Source organism: Scomber japonicus, chromosome 5 (assembly GCF_027409825.1).
Source record: "Scomber japonicus isolate fScoJap1 chromosome 5, fScoJap1.pri, whole genome shotgun sequence".
In the NCBI taxonomy this organism is placed as follows: Eukaryota; Metazoa; Chordata; class Actinopteri; order Scombriformes; family Scombridae; genus Scomber; species Scomber japonicus.
The window spans coordinates 35,263,887-35,279,227 of NC_070582.1; the positions used below are offsets into that span (position 1 = coordinate 35,263,887).

Genomic DNA, 15,341 nt, shown 5'->3' on the forward strand with positions numbered 1-15,341 from the left:
TAGATCCTAGAAAAAATGAGGAGAGACAGTAACTCTTACCTTCTTTGTGGGCATCTTTAGCTTCATGAACTCGGCCTCTCGACAGAGAACATTCCAGGGAGCATGGATCTTCACAAAGCACACTCCTGGAATCTTTGCCTGAGACATAAAATGCACAATATATGCAAAAAGTCATGTACCAAGCGAGACAAGGAGAGTTGCATCAGGTACTACAAAAATGTCCGCTAAGACTGGAAAATGACTACAAAGATACCAACCACTTCTTTGTGTTCTCTGCCAAATGGTCACAACAACATATTTTGCAATATTTCACTACCACAGTTTCATTTAAAATGCTCTAATGGGAACTTTCAAATACAGGGCAATTGCTCTTTGAGAGGCAAAAACACTATTCCAGACCCCCCTAAGGATTTTAAATATGGCATAATTTGTGGATAGTAGTAGTAGTACTAGAAGTAGTTAGTTGATTATTGATTTTCATCTGCATCTTCAGTAGGTCAATATTAAAACATAAACAGCACAATGACAAACAATAAAAAAGAAAGAAAAACACACAAGATACATCCAAAATACAAAGTTGCAGAGAAAAGAGAGTCAGTGATTACAGAGCTGAGAAGGTTTTAGGAGACTTTTGAATGTGGTTTTAAAAGTAGTCTACTGAAACTGCACCTCCTCGTGTCATCAGGTAGAGCATTCCATTGAGTTGTAGCTTTCACAGAGAATGCTGACTATGCAAATGTAATACAAAGAAATGGTACTATAAACCACACACAAATTTAAAAAAAATGTCTAAAATTCACAAAGCTCTGTAAAATGTCAGATACGATACGACACCCATGCACTTCATGTTACTGGACAGTGAGTCACAGAATTTTAACACATTGTATCCTAATCTATAAATATGAGGACACCCATACCAGTGCTCTAGATGAGAAATCAAATTTAGACAGTTTTGATATTGAAAGATTGAAAGTTTTACACAGATCTAACAATACAGCATCTCTCAACTCTCTCTTAGCAGCTCTTAAGCTAAATTGCAAAGTTGATGTAGTTCAAAATTGTTTGTATCAGGGGTGGATTGGCCATTGGGAGTACCAGGATTTTTCCCAGTAGGCCGATCAATAATGGGCCGATGGCTGCCCGTTTTTTATTTTTTATTTGTTCATTTAGTTTTTGCTGCGCCTTGCCATGGTAACTCTCCCGGCCCAGGGGCAGAGACTTGCACCAGCCCACAGAGCTCCGCTGCAGCCTGCAGACACAGCAGAGGCCCATTGGTTTGTCTGTCTAAAGAATACCTGGCCCAATGGCCCTATGATAGGCTACATGTACCTTTGTGCCCACAGTCCAATGTGTTCATGAAGGACATTGATCTAACAACATAACACCTAGCCTATGATGCTTTACACATTTTTTTCATTCAGTGTTTATGGTTTATTGCTCGTTCAACAGTTTCACATTATACAGTTAAAACTAATTCAAGCCAATTCAAGTCTCCAGCATATAATGGATATTGTTCAGTATACTACTGTTATTAAGGGCTTGTGTGTTCAAATGTACATAAACGCAAGTTGGCACAGTATCTGTGCACGGATTGTAGTTGGCCGGTCTGGACCAAAACGTCCAGGGCCGAATTTTTGTCCCAGTCCAGGCCTGGTTTGTATTAAGAAATGTTGTCAGCTGTTCTCAGCCTAGAGAGACTATAGGCAGTATACTTATCGGTTTGTAGTTACTGGCTTCAATACGTAGGGGTGTGAGATATAAATGATCCATAATTATGTCTTATTGTTGTTTTAATCAAGCTGATGTTATCGAGTACGTCCCTCACAAAAAACAATCAAAAACAGCCTTTAGGGTCTATGCATTCACAGCTTTCATTCAGCTAACCTGGCGCCTTTATCTCTCACCACTTGGCCTTAAACAGAGACTCATACAGTTAAGACGTTATAAACCCAGTTTTGCTTCAAGCAGCACACATAGTTTTAATAGTCTGGCCTTTTGTCTATGTAGTCTTCCTTTTCTGCAATATTGCCTCAGTCAACATGTGACTTGCAGTTTACATGTGAACACAAACACACACACACCACTGCAGGTACACTTAGTTAGATTCCATATGGTGTGCTTTTACTCTTAGTAATTCTAAATGCCGGTTGTGTGTTTTGCTTTGTCCTCTTTGTAAAATAAATGCTTTTGGATTTGGTTATAGTCATTAAGATCATTAACCAGCATTCCAAACTGATAGCTCAATACATTCAACAAGACTGAATCAATTGGCTATCTTTTCCCTGTTTTCCATCGTGGTGCCCTGCTATTATTAATTCTTATTAATAATTAGGGCCCAAGTACTATACAGTGCGAAGGCCCTATTGTATCTGTAAAGATTATTAGGGCCCAAGCACTACAGTGCGAAGGCCCTATTGTAATTGTGTCGATTATTATTAGGGCCCAAGCACTACAGTGCGAAGGCCCTATTGTAATCGTAAAGATTATTAGGACCCAAGCACTAAACAGTGCGAAGGTCCTATTGTATCTGTAGAGATTATTAGGGCCCAAGCACTATACAGTGCGAAGGCCCTATTGTATCTGTAAATATTATTAGGGCCCAAGCACTACACAATGCGAAGGCGCCCCCTTGAAAATAAAAAAGAAGTTGAGCCCCTCAACTCAGATTAACATAGACAAACGAAATTCGGTACACAGTATGTATCATGTACAGACGCACAAAAAAGTCTCTTGGACTCATACCCTCACTCCAACAGTAAGTCGGGCATTTTGAAATATATGTGCGATTTTGGCGATTTCCACGCCTCGTACTTTAACAAACTCCTCCTAGGGATTTTATTCCGACCGACTACAAATTAACTCAGAAACATCTTGACACATTGGAGATTAATTTGATGGCTTCGTGGCGATGTGAGGAATCGATGTGAGGTTAGTTTTGCCATTAAACAGGAACTGCTGGCCAAATGGGGGTACTGCACCCTGTTGAAGATAAAGAAAATTGAGCCCCTCCCTCCAGATAGTCATAGATGAACAAAACTTGGTATACTGTATATATGTATCATGTAAAGAAGCACAAAAAAGTCTCTTGGACCCATATCCTCACCAGGCAAAATGGCTCAATAGCGCCGCCTAGAAAATTTAAAGTTTGGGCCCCTCGACTCAGATTGAAACGAAATTCGGTACACATATGTATTGTGTAAAGGCGCACAAAAAAGTCTCTTGGACTAATACCCTCAGTCCAATAGGAAGTCGACCATTTTGTATCGAATCTGCATTTTTGGCGCCATTTTGGCATTTTCCATGTTTCGTACTTTAACAAACTTGTCCTAGGGATTTAATCCGACCGACTTCAAATTCACTCAGAAACATCTTGAGACATTGGAGATGAAAAGTACCTAAACACTTTCTAATAAGGGATTCGGTTTGAGCGGGGCGACGCCGACAATTTCCTTCGCCATTCGATCCTTTGCCAAAAAGCAGGAAGTCCTTATAACTCCTACAGACATAGTCCGATCTACACCACATTGGTCACACATGTAGAGGGTCCCACCCTGAACACGTCTATGCATCAATACTGTGTCAGCGCCATAGCGCCACCTATTGGATACAATAGCGCCTCAAAAACGGATACAAAAATGGAGCCCCTCAACTCAGATTGACATAGACAAACGATATTCGGTACACATATGTATCATGTACAGACGTACAAAAAAGTCTCTTGGACTCATACCCTCACTCAAACAGGAAATCAGCCATTTTGAAATATATGTGCGATCTTGGCGATTTCCACGCCTTGTACTTTAACAAACTCCTCCTAGGGATTTAATCCGACCGACTTCAAATTAACTCGGAAACATCTTGACACATTGGAGATATCAAAAACTTTCTGATTAGGGATTTGGTTGCTTCGTGGCGATGTGAGGAATTTTGCCGTTTCGCCATCAAACAGGAACTGCTGGCAAAATGGGGGTACTGCACCCCATAGAAGACAAAAAAAAATTGAGCCCCTCCCTCCAGATTGACATAGATGAACAAAATTTGGTATGTATATGTATTGTGTAAAGACGCACAAAAAAGTCTCTAGGACCCATATCCTCACTCCAACAGGAAGTCGGCCATTTTGAATTGAATTTGCGATTTTGCCGCTGTTTGTTTCCTTTTGACTCAGAAGCTGCATCACAGCCAGTCTCGCTCAGTCGTGGCGCAGCGGGGGAGCTTGGGCCCGATCAATGCTGCTTGCAGCTTTAATTTCTTTTGATTTTAATAATTAACAATTATATTTAATAATCATGTATTATTGTTGATAGCCAAATCTGTACCTGAGGCCCAACACAGTTAATACAGCCACGATCAACTCTACAGCACTCCAAGCTCTCTCTTGTCCCTGGAACCCTTACGACCTGCAACCTTTACAATCAAAAGAGGTCTTTTTGGCCCCTCTCGCCAAATAAAATTTGACTGGAGCCTCAAACCACAGACAGGAAATCATGGGAAAGAAGGGGGGGGGTGACATGCAAGCAAAACACTTGACCACCTGCACACCATGATTTGAAATAAATTAAACAGATAACTATATGCATGCCTATTTGAGTCCTCCCCATATTTGTGGAAAATGAATAAAATCAAAAGTGAATGGATTGTACTTATAAAGCACTCTTTCAGTCTTTCGACCACTCAAAGTGCTTTTACACCACATGTCGCATTCACCCATTCACACACACATTCATACATTGATGACAGGGGCTGTGACACAAGGGTGCCAAATCTGCTCGTCAGGAGGAAACTAACATTCACACATTGTTGGTGCAGCCATCAAGAGTAATTTAGTATCTTGCCCAACGACACATTGACATGTGGACTGGAGAAGCTGGGAATCAAACCACTGCCACCCACTTTAAAATAAATTAAAGCTGCAAGCAGTGATGATTGGGCGCTCGCGCCCAATGCACATCAGGCTGTGGTGCAACTGGAGGGCTCTAACGTAGACTTATTTATATGCAGGCTATTATTGGATACTGCACCAAGTGGTAAAATAACACTTGCTGTCACTGAGGTCAAATATGAAGGAGGAGCTCCTTAAAGTTGCAAGTTGGAAATGGCCAAAACGGCGTCAAAATCGCCACTTAGACCCAAAATGGCTGACTTCCTGTTGGACTTAAGGTATGGCTTCAAGAGACTTTTTGGTGCGTCTGGTCATGATATATATACATGCCAAATTTCATTCTTCTACAACAATCTGTATCCAGGGGCTCAATTTTCTTAATTTTCAAGGGGGAGCTGTCGAGCCCTTTTTGCGGGGCCCATAAAATATTGAAATGTTCACCGGACCTGATGCACATGCATAGTGTCATGCATTTTAGGGGATGTTACGGCCGCCAAAAATGCTATTTAAAATTTAGAATAAGAAGAAGAAGAATCAGCTCAGAAACAATAGGGTTTCGCACTAATCAGTGATCGGGTCCTAATAATAATAATAATCCTTATGGAAATAATAGGGCTTCGAGTTGGTCAGTGCTCAGGCCCTAATAAACTGACCATAATAATCGGTTCAGAAACAACAGGGTCACACGCTGACCTGTCAGCACTAAGCTAGTTTGTTAGTTATAAATTCCATATTTGTCTATCAAAAAGCCTATCCTATATTTGATCTGCTCAGCTGCAGCAAAATTGTTCTTTTATCGTTCATCATCAGCTTGACACTTTTAAGCAAATACAATAACTGACAAATTACACAAATCAAAGCACACTTACTGCTCCTCTCCTCTTTCTTAGTTGGAGTGGGGCTGAGCCTTCCATGTGCAGCAGACACTCTTTACAGCAGCGAAAAATGCTGCCTTAAGGAGTGTGATTTGACGATATGGTAGACATTTTTTCTCGCAGCACAACCATGCTTTTTTAAAAAATGTTTATTTTTTTCAGTGTCCCTCGCCCGGACGTGAGTCACCGGGGCCCCCCCTGGAGCCAGGCCTGGGGGTGGGGCTTGGGGGCAAGCACCTGGTGGTCGGGCCTTTGCCCATGGGGCCCGGCCGGGCACAGCCCGAAGAGGGGACATGGGACGCCGCTCCCACAGTGGGAGCGGCGGGGGCAAAGGGGTTGGGTGTATTGAGAGCTGGGCGTCAAGAGTCAAGAGGAGCCAGATGAGGTGGCTCGGGCATCAAGTCAGGATGCCTCCCAGACACCTCCCTGGTGAGGTGTTCAAGGGCATGTCCCACTGGTAGGAGACCCCGGGGAAGACCCAGGACACGCTAGAGAGACTATGTCTCTCGGCTGGCCTGGCAAGAGCTGGACAAAGTGGCTGGGGAGAGGGAAGTCTGGGTTTCCCTACTTAGGCTGCTACCCCCACGACCCGAACCTGGATAAAGCGGAAGAAGACGGACGGATGGACGGACAGTCCAAAATCATTTTCAAGAAACATACCTCACTCTAAAGGAGCAGGTGACAATTACGAGGAGATGGAGAGGAGATGTTTTTTCAGCACCTTTTTATTATTGATGTTAAGATGCCTCTAAAGTGGCACTAATCTACTTAAGCTTAAACAGTCAGAAAAATATGATCTTTGGACAACAAAATGGATCACATACAACTGCTGAGGTCAGAGAATCGGACAGTGAGTCACTGCTGTGTGCTTGTTTTCACTGAAACATGGCTTAATGACAACATCCCCGACTCCGCTGTACGACTGACATGGTAATATGCTATCGAGCGGTCAGAGCAAGACTAAGACTCGCGGTGGTGTCTGTCTCTACATCCGTGATATGTTGTGGACGCTGTGGTAGTATGCAAACACTGCTCACCACTAGTGGAGTTTATATAAGGTCATAAGGTACCGTCCTTTCTACCTGCCGAGGGAGTTTACTGTGATTTTGCTAGTCGCAGTAAACATCCCTCCAACCTCCAACAGTAGTGACAGGAATGCAGCACTTTGTGAACTATATCAGGCCATCAACAACAGACAGCACACCCAAATGATTCACCATCCTCGCTGGAGATTTTAATTATGCTATTAGGATCCATAATCCACAACATTTGTGTGCGTGGGTGTTGGTAGGCGTATATGTATGGGAATATGTGAGGTGGGGTGGGTTGGGAAGAAGGGATAGGAGGACGGCCTTGGGTTTTGGGGTGGATTGGTTATGAATAGTGCTTATCAGGATGATGCGGGGATGACTGTAACTGATCTCTATTCACTCAATAAAAAAATATAAAAAAATTAAAAAAAGATGTTGAATGGATTGCGTCAATCGACTAGAGAATTACATAATCTGGCAACTATTTATTCTCCTTTTAAAAGTAATACATTTTAGAAGAAGGAGCCAAAAGATTGGTTGAGATTAGGGGTCCACCCTGAACATTAAACCAAGCCCCTTCGCACAAAAATGGCCAGAGACGTGACTTCTGGTCACTTCTAGTCTTCACTCAGTTCTTAACTCTTAACTTCACAACAATTACTCTATTTTGCTTTACCTATTGATCAATCAGCTATAACTTATTACTCTTACTTATTTTTCCGTGGCGTAATTCAAAACTCACTAGATTTAATTAGTCCGCAAACTTTTGTGCCTTCAAGCTGAAGCTCAACTCTCTTCTTTTTGATGCCTTTTTGCTGAAGTCAGCCAAACACATTTATTAGGGACCGAGCCGAAAGGCAAGAGGGCGAGGACTCCAGAGGAGTCCTGCCCTTGCCTGGAGGCAAGGACCCTATTGTTTTTGTGTCATTTATTATTCTACCGCCTCTTTGAGCCTCAATTTGATCCCCTAAACCTGCTCCAAAACTCACCAAGTTTGGCAGGCACGTCAGGTCTGGTAAAAAAATCGATAAAATGGAAAAACAAACAACATCAAACTCTCTAGCGCCACCTAGAAACACTAAAACAGCCACTACGCCTGATAGGAACGTCATAGAACGATCAAACCAAAACTACATTGTGTGTGTGAGTGCGTGTATGTGTGTGTGTGTGTGTGTGTGTGTGTGAGTGATCTACTTATTGCAGTGTCCGATAAATACCCAGGTCTGAAGGCATCTAAATTCTCCTAACAGAAACATTTCTGCTTCTCCACAGCCCAACGTGCACAAGGGGGCGAGGTCCCGCCCAATGCTGCTTGCAGCTTTAACTCCTTTTGATTTTTGATGAGTTTCGTTCTGTTTGATGGACTTTGAGAGTTTGACGCTTGGCCAGCTCCCACATTTTAAGTTTTATTGAGCAACGAACTAAGTTAAACTAGTTGCGCTCATTATCACCAAAAGCACTGAACCATCTCAGGTGCTCACCGCCTGAATCCGAAATACAACCATCCGGAATGAGCAGCCACCCAGGCCGGCTGAGCGGTACTTCAGCAACCCCTGATGGAATTCGGGAACCCCCGGAGCCTAACGAGATTGCCGCCCGCTGAACTCCACCAAAATCCCGAAACCAGGGACAGCTGACTGTTCGTCTTCTGAGAGTAGGCTGACTAAAACATCTTTCATCTTTCTTTCATCTTTCTATTTATAATCATACTTGGTCGTGGTGTGCATATTGAAACTCTACTGATAGGCCAATTAGTAAGTGAACATATGTTTCCTCTTACACAAAAAGGTGGTACCCCTGATAACGAGACCTTGTAAATTTACAAACATCCAAAATTGCTACACAGCCTATACAGTATAGGTCTACTTGTTCTTAGAATGACTGTTTTAAAAGAGGGAGGATTGTAGCGGGAACACTGGTGTATCAGGTGTGATTGTGTGGCAAATTAAATAAATGGTTTACATGGCAGCTGGTTCCAGGGTCAGGGCAGAATTTTGCTTAGGGTCCCAGGGAGGCCAAGACCGGCACTGATGTAAACCCATAAACACAGCCCACTGGCTCACTGTGAACCACTGCGTGGAACTGCTGCATATGATCCTTTTTTTTAATAACCCATAAGCCCATAACCGACCCTGCAGATATAACTGCAATTCGCACATCATTCCTTGGCATTATATGCAGACTATATTCTATAGTAGTTGGATGTCCCGTCCGAATTCTACATTTTATTCACATTTATTTGCGGCAGGGTTTAGAAGTGCTGCACTCAGTGACATGATCAAACACTCAGTGAATTTTTCAATGAAACGGAGGGAAAACCAAACTTTTGCACAACTTTTTGTTTTTGTTTTTCTTGGTAACATTTGTTATAGGCTATATTGAATAATATATTATAATAACTACAATTTAATATGTTATTAATGAGTTTATACATGTATTTATTTGGTGTATTTCCTGCCGGACATTTTAATCTATGTATGTATATATATATATATATATATATATATATATATATATATACATACACACACACATATGTATGTGTGTGTGTGTGTGTGTGTGTGTGTGTGTGTGTGTGTGTGTGTATATAATATATGAGACAATCAATCTCAGATTAATTATGCTTTGTACATGGACCAATCTCCCCACTCCCGAATTTCAGTTCTACTGATTTTATATAAAATAACGTGCATCTAAATGGTGATATGTTGGATCAGCTGCTCAGCTGGAACAGATGACTCTGGGATACACATACAACATACTGTTGTTCCAGCACTAGCTGGCGTGCTGAAATGAGTCTTAAAGAGTGAGAGAGACTAATACAAAGAACTCACATCCTCGTCTTTCTCTAGCTCCAGCCCCATTTCTCGTAGTTTCCATTCAAATTCTTCCCTCCTGAATGACTTATGATCCTCCTGGCCATCAAAGTTCTCTCCTGGGCAGCCCAGCTCCACATTGGACTGTGGTGATGATGGTGGAGATAATGACGAGTCTCTCGCCATTTCTGCTTGGTGGTATTGGACATGTTTGCCACGACTCCAGGGGGAACAGCGTAGGCTGCGGGAACCAGCAATTTCAGTGAGCAGGTGCATTGACTGTCGACTGGATCGGCCCCCTGCTGGCTTCTTCACAGGATACGTCAGGATGTAATCAACACGCCTCTGACCATCCTGGAAGTAGAGGCCATGTTGACAGCAGGTGTTTTCCTCTGGGGTTAAAGCCTTCAGCAGCTGACATACACATGAGAACAGACAGGAAAGGGTAAAAACATATAGATGCAAAAATGTTTGTTAGTATATATGAGCTATGAGCTGAGATATTTAGTTTTGTTTTTGTTGTGCTTCATGGTTGCAGGATTTAGAGCCATGTTTTTTTGTTGTTGGAGTTTCAAAGTTCACCATGGTTTCTGTTGACTATAGCTAGTGAAAGATGAAGACTTTTGATACTGTCAGTGCTGGACCATTTTTATGCTTTGGGGCACTGAACTCATGCACATCAGGTGGTTTGCAGAAATGACAGTAGTAATTCAAGACTGGTGCCACAGTTTTGGATCAACACCTGATTTCATAATAAGGGTTAGATTGGATTAGATTATATTAGATTATTTCTTGAAAATTCATAAATTCAATAAATGCATTAAATCATTCACTCGAACTCTCATCTGCACAGCAAAACAAATGTTACACTCATCATTGCCAGCATATGCAGTTACAAAACTAATGCTCATACATATTATTGCATGTAATAATAAATCAAATTAAAGCTGGAAGCAGTGGTGAACGGGCCCTCGCCCCCCACGCACCGTCCCAAAACAGCGAAATGTGCCGTCGGTGCATGTCGGTGTATGCTGCAGTCGCAGGGCAGACACAGCGGGCACATAGACTTCTTGGCACCAAGGCTTTTATTGAAGATTGTATGATGGGGCTAACTAACACCGTCACCATAGAGGCATCCCTTTCCCCTCAAAAACATCATCGTAAGTCATGGTGTAGAATGTGCCACCATATTTGATTATGGGTCATGAGCTGCAGAATGTAGCATCACCAAGTTCTTATGTCTTAGGTGCTTCAATTTCAGTTGTATCTACTCAAGATTCTGGGAGTAATTTGTCAAAGAATGACGCATGTCACTTCCTGTCGCCATTAGGTGGCGCTATAACTGTCACTAAATATGACTTTGTACATGTCTTTGGACCGGAACTCTGAACAAGCATATGAAATTTGGAAAAGACTTGCATGTGCAGTCAAGTTATAAGGCTTTGAAATTTTATGGCGTTGCGTTGTCACGGCAACACTGTGAGAGTCAACAACTTTACAATATACCATCCCCAAGGTCTTGAGGCTTTTCTGAGTAAATTTTGGTGAAAGTGGCGATTTTGCGGCTGTTCATGCCCGCATGAACTCCTCCTTCATATTTGACCTCACCGACTTCAAATTCAGTCAATATCATCTACAGACCTGGGAGATGAAAAGTTATGGAAATGGTCACTTTTTGTCATTTCCAAGGGGGTGTGGCCAGGCTGTGAATTTCGATCCTTCGCCATGAAAAATGAAATGGCAATGAATCTAAAATACATGATCCTATGAGACCCAAACTTCCTGTGCTTGGTAAGAGAAGTTTTTTCCACTGGATGGCAGACTAAGACTACAAATGATTGGAACATGTCTGTTAAAGTTACAGCATGGTGAATGAGCAGACTTTGAGCAGATTTTGGACATCATGATAAGGGCGTTTGATGCAGACTTTAGCTTTTAATAACTTATCATCACAAAGGGCTTAAGATGACACTGAGTACATTTGGAGACGGAAGAGTTAAAAACTTAGGATTTTGTTAAATATAAGGCCTGGAAATGGCCAAAAATGTACCAGTTTTTACAAGATGGCCGACTTCCTGTTGGACTTTTTTGTGCCTCTGGATGTCATACATATACCTCCTAAATTTCATCTTCTATGTCAATTTGTAATGTAATGTTCCCACCAAACGCGATGAATGCGAATTACTCGCGCAACAAACGTGAATCTGTCGTGCTACTCACTCAGGTTTGGATGCGAGACCATTGTGTAACCATAATGTAAATTTGCGCTATCGTGTCACTCATGCGAGTAGCCAGCCCGCCCATTTTCACTAGATAACAACAACATTGCTTCTTTTCTCATCAACCATGGCTGAGATCACTTCCTCTTTTCTCTTATATATGTGTCCCTGATTCTCTTCCATTTCCTGCAACACACAACTGACAAAAACACACAAAAAAATTAACTGTTGAATCTAGTAAACCAGTAACTTTATGCCAGGAAAGCTTTTTTTTTTTTCTTTTTTTTAACTTTATAAGGGAAAGCCAACTATGCTAACTGGGGCTATACGTCAGTAACGTCGGGAGAATCTCAACGCTGATAGGCTGTCAGGGCACAGCATCATGCGAATTTGCTGCAAAAGTTCAAAATTTTCAACTGGCGCATTGACGCGATGGACACAAATTTCGCTGTGTACACATCAATCGTATCGCTTGTGACGCGTGTATCACGTTGCCCGGTGTGAATGCATGTCTATTCGTGTCTTTGCATTGACTTTATATGTAATCTCGACGCGGGATTGGGTGAAATCACATTTGGTGGGAACGCACCTTAAGTCATGCTGTAGAATGTGTCACCGTGGCAACCATATTTGATTATGGGTTATAAGCTGCAGGATGTAGCATCACCATGGTCTTATGTCTTAGATGTGTCAATTTCAAGTGTACTGACTTAAGATTCTGGGAGTAATTGGTCAAAGAATGACACGTTACTTTGTGTCGCTAGTTGTCGAATCATCAGAATTTGATGGCTGCCAAGGTAAAGGTATTTGATGCAGACTTTAGCTTTTAATACCTTATCATCACAAAGACCTTCAGATGACACTGAGTTAAAAATGTCGCAGGGTAGACACAACAGGCTTTTATTGAACATTGTATGGTGGGGCTAACTAACACTGTCTGTGTCCAGTATGTGGCGCTAGAGATCACCCACCAATTATATGTCATGTTGTAGTGTATGATGTGGAGAACACATCCTGTAAATGTCATAAAAATCAGGTAATGTTTGTTATATGAGGCTGACTTCCTGTGTCTAGTAGGTGGCACTGTGTATATGAGACAGTATTGATGCATAGATGTGTTCAGGGCGGGACCCTTTACATGCATGATCAATTTGGTGTAGATCAGACAATGTCTGTAGGAGTTATAAGGACTTCCTGCTTTATGGTGAAGCATCGAAATTGTCGGTGTTGCCACACCCAACAGGAATAAGTAATTTAAAAGATTTTGATAACTTTTTATCCTCAATGTGTCAAGACGTTTCTGAGCGAATTTGAGGTCGGACGGATAAAATCCCTAGGAGGAGTTCGTTAAAATATAGGGTATGGTCTCCTGGTCTCAAGATGGCGGCGCCCTGTGAGGCTGCGGCCAAGCCGGCTCCCGATAACAATGTGTGTTTTATGTTAAATGTACCGTCCAAATCGTCTCCGACAATCGCATACGACAGAAGTACACTACTGGGACTTAGAAACAACAACTGTGCAAAGGATATATCCGGAGTTAACTTCGCCATGGATCGAGAATCTCTTCTCGGTCTTGGAATAATGTCCCGAGACAACGGAACCTCCGAAGCAGCGGGCTCTTCCTCCCCCACCAGCCAGAACTGGAAGCAGCTGAAGCGGCGGTGGAGTTTGAGCATACGCCAGAGGAGAAGGTGAGGTTGCCGCGCCGGCATCACACACAGATTGAAAACAAACCCTCACAAAACAGCACTACCATCTATTCTTCTATCAAACGTCCGCTCGTTGGAAAACAAAATGGACTATCTCAAGCTGGATTTAACCACACAAAGAAACGTGAGAGAATGCAACGCCATCATCCTAACCGAGACGTGGCTTCATAACAACGTTCCGGACAGTGCCATTAAACTGGATGGATTTACAACATTCCGCGCGGACCGAAACCACGCCAGCACGGGTAAATCTCGAGGAGCTGGTGTGTGCATTTATATCAACAACAACTGGTGTAAAAACGCTGCAGTTATTTCAAGTCATTGCTCAGAGAACATTGAGTTTTTAACCCTTAACTGCCGTCCATTTTACCTGCCGCGTGAATTCAATACCATCAACATCACAGCTGTTTACCTCGCCCCCAGCGCCAACACAAAGGAGGCTCTCTCCATTCTGTACAAGTCGGTGAGTACACTACAAAACACACACCCGGACGCGGTCTGCATAATCGCTGGCGATTTTAATCAGGCCAAATTGAAAACAGTAATGCCACACTACCACAAGTGTGTGAACTTTGCTACAAGGGGAAAGAACACACTTGACCAGGTCTACACCAACATCAGACAGGCCTTCAGAGCTGTTCCCCACCCCCACCTGGGTTCATCAGACCATCTCTCTGTTATGCTAATCCCAGCCTACAGACCTCTGTTGACGAAAAGCAAGCCAACTGTGAAACAGATCAGAACCTGGCCAGAGGGCTCCACAGCAGCTCTACAGGACTGTTTTGAATACACTGACTGGTCTGTTTTCAGGGAGGCGGCCACTACCAACCGGAAAGTCAACCTCACCGAATATACAGACTCTGTAACAGGATACATAACAAAATGTATGGAAGATGTAACCATCACCAAGGACATTACAGTAAGAGCAAACGAAAAACCCTGGTTCACCAGGGAGGTACGTGAGCTCCTGAGGGCACGCAACGTTGCCTTTAAGTCTGGGGACAGGGAGGCCCTCAAGTCTGCCAGGGCCAACTTGCACCGGGGCGTGAGAGCAGCCAAGCGTGCATATGGACAAAAAATCAACTCGCACTTCACAGACACAAAGGACCCAAGACGCCTGTGGCAAGGCATCCAGTCAGTCACAGACTACAAACCATCCCCCCTACCGTGTGAGGACAACACAGACTTCCTCAACTCACTCAACACCTTCTTCAGCCGGTTTGAAGAAAATAACACCACAACACCCACAAAAAAACCCACAAACCCAGACAGCACAACACTTCAACCGGACCCAGCCGACGTGAGAAAGACCCTACTCAAGGTGAACCCCAGGAAAGCTGCAGGGCCAAACAACATACCCGGGCGCGTGCTCAGAGACTGTGCAGACTCACTCACTGACGTCCTCACAGACATCTACAACACCTCTCTGAACCAAGCCATCTTACCAGCAAGTTTCAAAGCTACCACCATCGTACCACTACCAAAGAAGTCACCAGCATCATCACTGAACGACTACAGACCCATAGCACTCACTCCCATCATGATGAAGTGCTTTGAGAGACTGGTAAAGGTCCATCTAACATCCACCCTCCCCACCACTCTGGACCCATACCAATTTGCCTACCGCCCCAAGCGCTCCACTGATGACGCCATAGCAACAGCACTCCACCTCTGCTTGGCTCATCTGGAGAACAAAAACATGCGCGGATGCTGTTCATTGACTTCAGCTCTGCGTTTAACACCGTCATCCCCCAACATCTGGTGAACAAGCTGAGTAAAATAGGCATTAGCACTTCACTGTGCAACTGG

The 15,341-nt window shown here is 43.1% G+C and overlaps 1 protein-coding gene across 1 annotated transcript in view; it reads right to left on the reverse strand.

Annotated features, from left to right (window-relative positions):
* LOC128359522 (anoctamin-1-like) overlaps positions 1–11,177 on the reverse strand; it is a 151,741-nt gene extending 140,564 nt beyond the window's left edge. The window contains exons 1-4 of the mRNA XM_053320014.1: positions 11,111–11,177; positions 10,964–10,989; positions 9,623–10,018; positions 40–138 (exon numbers count right to left, since the gene is read on the reverse strand). Of these exons, the coding sequence (XP_053175989.1) occupies positions 40–138; positions 9,623–10,018; positions 10,964–10,989; positions 11,111–11,177 (588 nt within the window). The remainder of the gene's footprint in view (positions 1–39; positions 139–9,622; positions 10,019–10,963; positions 10,990–11,110) is intronic.
* Between the last annotated feature and the right edge of the window lie 4,164 nt (positions 11,178–15,341).